This window comes from Hyperolius riggenbachi, chromosome 5 (genome assembly GCF_040937935.1).
Source record: "Hyperolius riggenbachi isolate aHypRig1 chromosome 5, aHypRig1.pri, whole genome shotgun sequence".
In the NCBI taxonomy this organism is placed as follows: domain Eukaryota; kingdom Metazoa; phylum Chordata; class Amphibia; order Anura; family Hyperoliidae; genus Hyperolius; species Hyperolius riggenbachi.
In genome coordinates, this window is record NC_090650.1 from 322598202 (window position 1) to 322609643 (window position 11442).

The following is an 11442-nucleotide window of genomic DNA, read 5'->3' on the forward strand; positions in this document are numbered from 1 at the left end:
AACTCTGCAACACTACAGCTCAGCAGAATCTATTCATGTGTTCTTGTTGGCAGGTGCGTAGCAATAGGGGGTTGCAGAGGTTGCGACCGCATCGGGGCCCTTAGGCCAGAGGGGCCCCAAAGGGTCCTCCCTCAACTGCAGTAATATGTCTCTATTGGTCCTTATAGATACATTGAATAGTGGTAATCATTAACAAACTGTTCCCCATCCCCTTTTTGCACCTCTGACACTGTAGTTGCCATTGGCAGGTTTGGTGCGCCATATCAATTGTTATGGATAGAATGCTAGGGGGGCCCCATTGTAAAACTTGCATCAGGGCCCACAGCTCCTTAGCTACGCCACTGCTTGTTGGTTTCTTCCCTTCTCTAATAAACTCCCTAGTGTGCTAATACAAAAAGGGAAATAAAAGATACGTATTTTCATTGTAGGCAGTAAAGGTAATAAGGGGTACATGTGGTTATAAACACTCTGGGGAGGGTGTAGAAAGAGTTAATTATGTGTTACACACTGAGGAAGTAGGGGCTGTAGTTGTAGTGCTGTCTACAGATAGTGCAGTAAGAGGAGGTGGTCTGGGTTATTTTTAATATATTAGTACAGATGTGCAATGCACAAAGATTTATTTTGCTGTAGCAAGCGCATAAATAGCTAAGTCATTCCATAACTTTATTTCAGAGTGGTTTTCATAGAACTATGTTACCAATCTCAGACATCAATCAGACCTTCAGCTGCAAGATATAATTTCTTGTGTAAATGACACACTCTGTTCTGTTTCAGGCTGAAACTTTTGGTTGATGACAGTCAGGTGACAGAAAACTTTGACTCCCGATCTCCAGGTTCATCGCCCACTGACATTGTGCTTGGAGGAACAGGATTTAAGGGCTGTGTCACAAATGTTTACATCTCCAGGTAACTACAGTACATTTAAACTGCACTGGATGTTGCATGCCTTTAACCATGGTCTTGTCATTGCTTTAGCTGCTGATGTCTCATATTTAACAGGAGGACTGCTGCAGGTGAAACATTCTGTTGAACTTTTATAATGTTCATTTAAAGCAAAACTTAAATATGTACTTAACATGTTGAATGCATATACAGGTATAATGGATGAGGATTAAAGCAAACCTGAACTGAAAAATACTGTAAACATAGGAATGTCATACTTATCTCCCATGTAGTCTGCTCAGCAATCTCTCCTCACTTGGAATTCTCCATCCTCTATTTTAAAAATGGCGATGACCCTATAAAAGCAATAGGTAAACATGGACATTATCTTGCACATCATTTCTTCTTTTTGTTACGGTATTACTGACAGTGACTGATATAGTGGAAACGGGCCCTAAGGCTTTCAGTTCTGACTAGATCTAGTCAGAACTGGAAGGAATTGTGGAAAATGGTGAGCTTCTGAGAGGTAAATATGAAAATGTATTTGCATTTACATCATGTGTTTATTTTAAATAATGTAACTTAGTTCAGGTTCCCTTTAAGAACTTGCCTACCTTCTACTTTCTTATTTGGGATCTGTATATTTTATAATGTATTTTCCAATCTAGCCGCGTAAGGTAAGGTGAGCACAGGAACTCGGGATCCTGCAGTTACTTTCCTCAGGGTATGTGAGAATGACTGTTGCATCCCTTGAAGCATTTTTCCTGATTCAAACTGTTATTTACAGGGCTGATTTTCATTTGCAAACACAGACATGCGACTGATTGCTTGAGGCATCAAGCACAAATACGCTTCACTGTTCACTCTCTCACAGGAAGAGCTATGCTAGGTTACCTTTAATTAAGACCAGTGCACACTAATCCTGTCACCAGTATAACAAGACTAGTGATAGCGACAGCTGGTCAGTGGGAGAGACTTAGTGCAGCAGAAAGGGGCGCCTGCCTTTGCATTTCATGCTTGAAAGTTAATTCACAGGAGATGGGTACTGGCTCACTCTAAAGGACAGTTGAACTGAGAGAGAGGGAGGCTGCCATATTTATTTCATTTTAATCAATTCCAGTTGCCCGGCTATCCTGCTGAACCTCTGCCTCTAATACTTTTAGCCATAGACCCTGAACAAGCATGCAGCAGATCAGGTGTTTCTGACATTATTGTCAGATCTGACAAGATTAGCTGCATACTTGTTTCTGGTGTTATTCAGACACCACTGCAGCCAAATAGATCATCAGGGCTGCCAGGCAACGGGTATTGTTTAGAGGGAAATAAATCTTGCAGCCTTCCTATTCTTCTCACTACAGTTGTCCTTTAAAGTGAACCTGAGGTGAGAGGATGTCATATTTATTTCCTTTTAAGCAATACCAATTGCCTGCCTATCCTGCTGATCCTCTGCCTAATACCTTCAGTGATAGACCCTGAACAAGCATGCAGCAGATCCGGTGTTTCTGACAAAATTGTCAGAACTGACAAGATTAGCTGCATGCTTGTTTCTGGTACGATTCAGAAACTACTGAAGCTAAATAGATTAGCAGGGCTGCCAGGCAACTGGTATTACTTAAAAGGAAATAAATATGGCAGCCTCCCTAACACTTTCATTCCAGGTTCACTTTATTGGTGGCCTGTAGACACCATTAGGAAGTACTAAACCAAATCATATCTCCTTGAAAGTAAGAGTGAGTGAGCAATCTAACTGTTCCTGAATGACTCACACATTAACCATATTTGGCTGGAAAAGAGCTGTGGGGTGCATGTAAGCTTTTGTTTTCCCTTATTTCATAGATACTGTAGCAAAGGCTTCTTTTATGTTTGTGCAGCAGGCAGGTAACATGGCCCCACACACAAACACACGTACAGTTTTGTTTTCTTTTTTAAACTTCAGGTTTTCTTCAAGATCCATCTGTGCCTCCATTATCACTTTTCCAGAATGTTTTTCTTCTAGGCAGCAAATAAGTATTGAATTAAATATTAATATTTTTTTTTTGTTTTAAATATTTTCAGAGCCTCCAAAAATCCCTCTGTCCAGGACCTGCATTCTAACTCAGAGAAGAGAGGCGTGTCACTGGGAACCTGCACACCAGAGGAGGCCCCAGTGCCTCTCCTACTGAAGGCAATGATACAGCCTCTCAGCCTCAGTCTCAATGACATGGTAATGCACACTCTTATATCAATTGCATCACATGATTGGCTATTTCTGATTTTAAATACAGATGTAGTAGTTTTGTGTCGCCCCAAGCTGTTTGGGGTTTCTGTTGTTTTTAAATAACAATACAAATTTTCTTTCTGTAAAAATCCATAACATACAAGCGATACACAAATAATTCTGTGATTTGATGTTATTAAACATCACCTTTCCATTTCAATTCACAATCAGTTGTGATTTTCTAAGAAAGCCAAATAACTCAAATTGTGGGCCAAATCCTATTATCTTTTCTCCTGAGTTTTATTTTCAAACCTTACCAATAAAATACACGTAAAGCTCCCAGCATGCAAGAAAATACTTAAAATAACTTTATTACTTTTTCACCTACTTTTAGTACTTTTCAAATTGCTAAGTGCTGAAAAGTTATTTTTAGACAAGATGAAAAATGATTTCCTAGTAGAAAACTCTGACGAAAAAGTTAATTGGATAATGGCCTATGAGGTTGATTTGCTAAAAAACATTAATCTTAGCAAGTTCTTAAAAGCACATGTTAAGATTACTGGCATTTTACGCAATTTGCGTAGCGAGTTATGCGAATTTCTTACATTGCTTGAGTAACATACAATGTAAGTGGTACATGTATATAGTGCGTTCTTTAGTTGATCAATCCACACACCCTTTGTAGCCATGGCAAGGATACAACGTCTGTGCACAAACCTTTCAGAAATTCTTATTACTTGAAAATTTCATTGGCTTGTTCCTTTCCCTATATGTCCTCACTTAAAAGGAAATGCAATTTTAGTATCTCCAGTGACTATCCTCACATTTGCTCCAGCGACAATTGAGGTTGATAAAGTGATGCTGGAGAAGCCATATTTCTCGGTATTTCTGGGACTAGTCAATATGACTATAACAGGCAGACATTCCCACTTACCGTGTTATCAACTACTGACTGTAATTATCTGTTCAACTGTCTCATCAGAAGCACATCATAAACTCTTTGTCTCTTTTACCAGTATGGCCCTGGGTCTGAAGAGCAAGCAGCAGAATCTGCACGGTTGCTTTAGTCACACAAACTTGACATCACCTCCAAGATCTTACAAGTTTGGAGATTTCCCTGCCAGTCACTTGGTTTATAATCTACACAAGCAGCAGATTTTCAATGAGAGGTAATTACCGTATGTTAGTGATGAAACTATTGGATGAAGGGACCCAGAAGAGTAAGTACTTGCTTCCCGCATTTCACATTCTAGTAGCACCCTGCATGATCCCCAATTATAGTAGGACCCTCAGAAACCTTTACCCCCTGACCATTAAAGCGAAATATAACCCTGCATTTCAACTTTGCTCTAAAATATTATTTACAGTATATTATATGCAACCAGCATTTTTTTTTATAGACCAGCATTGGAAGGGTTACACAGGGCTTTAAAGTTCCTAGAGATTTCTGCAGACGCATCCGAAGCTCAGATAGTTACATTTTGTTTACATAAATGTATCTAAGTGTTGAATGTTACACACTTTGGCTGTTCTCCAGCTCAGTCAGAGAGAGTGAGTCACATTCAACACTTAGATACATTTATGTAAACAAAATGTAACTATCTGAGCTTCGGATGCGTCTGCAGAAATCTCCTGGAACTTTAAAGCCCTGTGTAACCCTTCCAATGCTGGTCTAGTAAAAAAAAAATGCTGGTTGCATATAATATACTGTAAATAATGTTTTAGAGAAAAGTTGAAATGCAGGGTTATATTCCGCTTTAAACCATTACCCCATTGTAGTGCTTGACATAACCACCTTCCAGTGGCCTCCATAACCCCTTATAGTGCTTCCCCCTTGTAGTGCCATCTATTGCTCCATTTAATTATCTTACCTGTCTTGCTGCATAGTCCCTGCCCTTGAAATGATGCCTGGCCCCCATTTGGCTTCCAGCTATGCTGTTTCACTCACTGGTCCTGCCATGTGATGCCTCATTACGTCAGACATATTGACACAGCTGGTAGCCGTGAGAAGTCCGGGCAGTGATTGATGGGCAGGGAGGGCATTGGAAGAACAAGTAAGAGAGCCAAATACATACACACTCTCTTGTCATGCTCCATATTTGGGAAAATATCAAATTAAATTAACTTGACACAATTTCAGTATTGAGGATTTTGGATTTCTAGTGTTATGTTGTTGTGTTATTGGCTTCCTAGTGGTATATCGTTGTGTTGTATTTTTGTCTTTTATCTACACATGCACGCATATATAACTTTTTTAGCTAAAAATATTGGACTTTATCCCAGTATTTAACAATGTATCATATTCTACATCATAAAGAAATACATTTTAAGAATGAGACTTGATACAATTAACATTTTATTAATTTGTTACATAACTGTAACATCAAGCACAAACACCCGACACACGTTTTGTGACCTGTGTGTATGCAGTAGGGAAAAATGTGATAATGGAATAATTGTATGGTATCCTTGTCAGAGTAGTCCACCATACTCCACTTCAACATATGCAAGGTTTACTGGGATATCAGGGCCATATGCAATTAACTTTTTCTCCTGCGTTTTCTCCTAGGTGATATTTTCACAACTTGTTAATAAAATGACTTCTTAGCCAACAGCAATTAAGAAAACAATCAAAACTATTTTTATTGTAATTTTTGCCCTAATTTTTGGTAATTTTTCAATTGCAAAGTGCAGAAAAGTCATTTTAAAAAGGAGATGAAACATTATCTCCTAGGAAATAACTCGTAAAAAAATAAATTGCTTATGGGCCCGGGTTCTTTAAGAAACCACAAAAAAAATGTGTTGCACTCCAAAAAATATTACAATCGGTATTCATTCCAAGATGTAGAAAAATTTCAATAAAATCAGTTACATATCAATTTTCATAGATTTGCAGGTTTAGTGAAAACACATTGCCAATGACTGTTAGAAAGGAGATTCAAGGCTTCAAGGAGATTTTTACAGCAATTTTGCAATTTTAGGCAACAACACTAATCAATTTCGGAGGCATTAGACACCAGGTGTGTGTGTGTGTGTGTGGGGGGGGGGGGGGGCACTAGACACCAAGGAACTGTATAGGTGGGGAGGTGGGGGCCCTAGACACTTGTGAAATGTATAGGGGAGAGAGGTTGCCACTAGACATTAAAGTTGGCCCTTGACTTGGTCCTAGTGTTCAATTTTGGTCCACTTAGTTGTTGAGTTTGACATACATAATCATAATATTGAAATAAAGTTCAGCATTTTGGATAAAGCTCTCTCTCTCTCTCTCTCTCTCTCTCTCTCTCTCTCTCTCTCTCTCTCTCTCTCTCTCTCTCTCTCTCTCTCTCTCTCCTCTCTCTCTCTCTCTCTCTCTCTCTCTCTCTCTCTCTCTCTCTCTCTCTCTCTCTCTATATATATATATATATATATGCATCTATATGTATTAAGTATTAAAAAAAAAAGATAAAACATAACCATATACCATTAGAAAGCCCCAAATCCTCCATCTTGACTTGTGCCTAGTTTATTTAACAACCTCAGGGCCACCGCGCTATTGGAAATCTATGTTATGTTTGTGGCCGCTGACATAATGGCCTCAACTCACTATGCTTATCTCCTGTCTTTAATAACGTTTCTAGAGATATCATCATGGTGATGAGGCATGTAGTATTCAGGAAACATTTTACCTCAGGCAAACCTAAAGTTAACTCTTCTGTCTTTAAGTTAACTCTTCAATCCTTAAAATAATTCCAGAATTCTAAAGTTAAAGACAGGCTGTTAATTGACTTTGTGTGAAAATAACTACAGAGGAAGAAACTTAACTACAGAGGAGGTAACTTAAGGAATGAAGAGATAAGATAACTCTCTCAATGTGTGGTGGCAAGTTTTCTTTTGCCTTATTATCTTCAGCATGATCTTAGTGAATTGAGGCCAATGTCAGTTTTTATAGCAGTGAGTTCCCTGTCCCTGTGTCCCTGCCACTCACACCTGGATCCCTTTCCCACTGATATATTTACAGTATGTGGTCTTTCTGCATACAATATGCATGCAGCCTCTCACTGAGCATCACTGCGTCAATTCTGTACCAATGAATGATAAGTAACTCAGAATTAATTCCATAAGTGATGGCAGGCTGGATTACAGCAGCCACAAGCTATAATGGTTCAGGGAAGGATTTCCTTTTGATTATGCTTCTAAAGCTGGTGCCGTTCATTGTAGTTGTCTGTTTTAGATAGTAAAGCAGAATGAAAAGATAGGCATAGACATTGTCATGATGTCTTTGATGAACATCAATACTGAATGAACTGGAGCACAATTCAAAACCTTGAATATACTCTCACTTAAAATCATAAGGACCAGATCAAGATGATGCTTTTGTACTGGAGTTTGGAAATCTTGGGGTATCTCAGATGTCTGCTAAGACTCAGATGCTATATAAATAGAACAGTTTGTTATGGGATGAGCAGCAATGGTGCACAGTCCCTTCAAAGATGCATCCCATTATACCACAAAGTCTCATGGAGTCAGTACAGGGCCAGGAAGTGGGCTTGAGGCAGAAGAAGTGGATTGGATTAGTGGAAGGTTTTTTTTTCCATATGTAACTACTTCAAACCTATTTGATGAAATGTCTGAGCAGTTTCGTCTGGAGACATCTCACATTCAGCCAGCAGAGATAAGCTTTGAACCACAGTTATGCTGGGAATACACGGTTCGTTTTTGCCTTCGTTTAAACCTTCGATTCGTTCGGTAAACGAATCGAGTGTTGAAAACGTATGTGAAAATAGTCATAATCTCATTATAGTTTCGATTAATAGACCCCAAAAACGAACGACTAGTGATCGAACATGTTTGATATTATCTCTCTTTATCCATCTAATCGAGCCATTGGTAGGCTTGATGGCTGTTCAGATCGATTATACATTCGTTTATGCTAGTCCGTCCCTGTAAAAAGGGATTTTCGTTTCGTTTCTTTGCAGCCTTCGATCATTGGAAAAACGAAACCATCAGAATCGGAAAAAAAAACTAAACCGTGGGTGGTGATATTAACCGTATGACTGATTATTTCGGGATCGAAAAGGACAAAAGGCACAATCGAAACGAAGGTTTAAACGAAGGCAAAAACGAACCGTGTATTCCCAGCATTAGAGTCTGATCAACCTTTAATAGGAATCAGAAGCTCATTGAGCAGGACAAAATCTGTCAGGAGAAGTTCTGCAAAAATGTTTGTGATGGACCAATTGGAACTGGTCGGTGCAAAAATATTTTATAGGCACTAACTTTGCCCACTATTCCCACCACTCTGCTCTATCATAGTTGTGAGTTCTACCTTCTATTGCAAATATTGTTATTTCCCTTATAGACTAAGGGAATTCTGACAGCCTGGGTTTCTGCATATTAAAGACACTGCCTGCAGAAATTAGTTTTCTGAGCACTTTGCCTCCTGAGGCATTTACATTTTATAGACAATTTTTTTTACCACTAATGGCTACATACCTGTGCACAGTTACAAACATCCAGTGTACTAGTTTATGACAACAACCACCAGTGATGTTCGACTTCAGGAACACGTTTGGGCCACCAGCTAGCTACAAAGGCACTAAACATTTGAAGTCAAAGTCTCAGGACATACAATCGCATACCCATCGATTACACAAAACCAAAGACCTGTTTGTCCGTTAGCTGCTCTAAACGTACATCAGCTTAATGCAGAACCCAATCAATAGACTATTGAGGGTATTCCTGAGTTCTGAGACTTTCCTTGTAAATGCTGGACTAGGTAAAATACATAGAGGACTGCTAAAGCTTGCAGTTTACTTAACATTTGTTCTGCTGCTGCATAATTCTGTTTTGACCATTTCTTACAGGTTACACATCTCATTAGATGTGCGTACCGCTGAATCATCCGGTCTAATATTCTTAATGGCTGGGAAGCAAGACACCAGTTTTGTGGCTCTTCATATAGCCAAAGGGCATTTTGTGTTTTCCTTGGGAACCAAAGACAGCAAACTAAAAATAAAAAGCAGGGAGCGTTACGATGATGCGAAGTGGCATACAGTAAGTATCCAAAAACAAGCAGGTATGATACATTAATGATGCATATTACCATGCAGCATTTAGTTGTGGTGGTAAATGTAAAAGCCATTTCTGGTTACAGTAGAAATCCCCTGTTGGTAGTACATGTAATAGAAAAAAGATGAAGGCTGGCACCACCAATAAGTATTTATGTTCTTTTTATTGCATTAGCAAAACGTCAAAAAGCTTTGCTGGGCTAATGGCGACAGACTGCTGTTTCTGGCTCACGCCCGTTAGCCAGTCCTCACTATTTGTGAGTGCCACGCCACTGTTTTTTAGGTAGTACATGTAGTGACATACCGGGTTTATCCCACCCTCAGCTTCTGGGTTTATCATATGGTGCAACTGCCAAATTATTTTCACAGAGACATCTGCTGAAATCTTCCATGTGCTGTATATGAAGGTGTATATAAAGGTTCACTGAGCAAATCATATTGTATCTTAGTGGATGGAATGTATTCTCCTGAGCCCTTTAGCAGCATCAGGATTTGAGCCCCACTGTTGTTTACAAAGGGGCTGTGGATGACACGAGAACACCTCCTCTCACCCCCACGTTTCTTCAAGAAGAGGATAGTTAATGTTATTTGTGATAGCCCTGCTGTGAAATGCATATGTTCCATGCACATTACTTGTTTCACCTCAGTTTTTGTTTTTTTGACCCTTTCTGCTTGTAGTGGATGACAATAAAATAGTAATAACCTCAGCATCCCCTTTGTTATCTACTGTGTGTTTTTGCTTGAAACCCCTTTGCCTGGGAAAATTTCAGTCCCATCTGTGCAGCAGGTGATATCCCCACATGCACAATCTTACACCATAGTCATTGGAAATGGCACTGTTACTGTAACATGAAGATATACTGTGATGTATCACTGATATTACTGGAACATATACATAGCTTGCACAGAAAACAGCATGGGCACTTTAAAATACAGGGCTGATGTAAGGGGTTGGGTGGGGTTTTTTTTATGAGACTTTTTTTTTTTTTTCAAGAAATACAAACAAAACATGAACTAAAAGTTTTTCAATCCAAGACAAAGAGAGTCAATCACAAGGTTATTTGCAAACAATTAAAGGAGTAAAGCATGGTACACACACCTGACTCAAGTTGACTGAGGTGGCCGATAAGGACTGCCTCTTTCGATAATCAACTGAGGCTCGCGGCCCCCAACCTGCAAGCAATGCGCCAGGCGGATCTACTCACCCCCAGCAATGATCGATCCTATTGTGCACGCCGCTCCCCCGCCCGCTGCGTGATGTCATACGCATGCCGCTCTGACATCCCTCTGATAATCCCATACAAAGCAACACAACACGTTGTCAGCTACATACCGTGTTTCCCCAAATTGAAGACCTCCCATGAAAATAAGCCCTAGCATATATTTTGCGCGAAATGTAAGCTCTCCCTCTAAAATAAGACCTAGTGGCAGATCTGCTAGTCCTCCCTCTCGCTTGTTCGCGCACTTTACTTCCCCTGCTCTTGCTCCTGGCCACCTGCTTAAATTCTGGATCCCTCTGCTGATTATGCCCGGCATAATTCACACCGCAGATTAGTGGTGACTGAAAGAAGCTATGGTAATGTATCCAGTAACAGCGCCACTCTATACAGGAAGTGATCTCTGCTTGCTTCCTGTCGGCGGTGTTATTGGATACATCACCATAGCTACTTTCACTGCAAGCCACCGCTAATCTGCGGTGTGAATTATGCCGGGCATAATCAGCAGAGGGATCTAGACTTTAAGGAGGGACCCAGGAGCGAAGGCATGGGAGGTAAAGTGGGTGGGGGAGGGGGTGAATCTAACTATATATGCTGCCCTATATACAAGAGGGAATCTGACTATATACACTAGCTATATATGGTGGGTGGGTCTGACTGTATATACAGTGACTACATACAATGGCTATATATGTGGGGATGGGTCTGACTGTATACACTGCCTACCAGTACATACAGGGAGAATCTCATTATGTACTAAAGGGGTTCTGGCTACCACCACAAAATATAAGACCTCCCCGAAAATAAGGCCTAGCACATCTTTTGAAAGAAAAATCAATATAAGACTGTCTTATTTTCGGGGAAACATGGTAGCTAACACATGTCTTTGCACCCCAACCCAGCTATGTCACACACGATCCCCAACAGGCGGTCATCAATCACAGATGTGTATGCACCTTTATATAGATGTTCAATTATAAACCGCATTCTTTCAGACAAGTTACATAACTCATTAAATAAGTCGTACAATAATTCTAACACACAAGGTCTTATACAGATATGTTAACATTAAAGTTGGGCATCACAATTTTCAAGGCTT

At 39.9% G+C, this 11442-nt stretch overlaps 1 protein-coding gene across 1 annotated transcript in view; it reads left to right on the top strand.

Moving 5' to 3' along the window:
* Nucleotides 1-11442, top strand: part of LOC137518877 (laminin subunit alpha-3-like) — a 303606-nt gene that overhangs the window by 274842 nt on the left and 17322 nt on the right. The window contains exons 68-71 of the mRNA XM_068237275.1: nt 775-906; nt 2938-3148; nt 4115-4248; nt 8923-9112. Coding sequence (XP_068093376.1) covers nt 775-906; nt 2938-3148; nt 4115-4248; nt 8923-9112 — 667 coding nt within the window. The remainder of the gene's footprint in view (nt 1-774; nt 907-2937; nt 3149-4114; nt 4249-8922; nt 9113-11442) is intronic.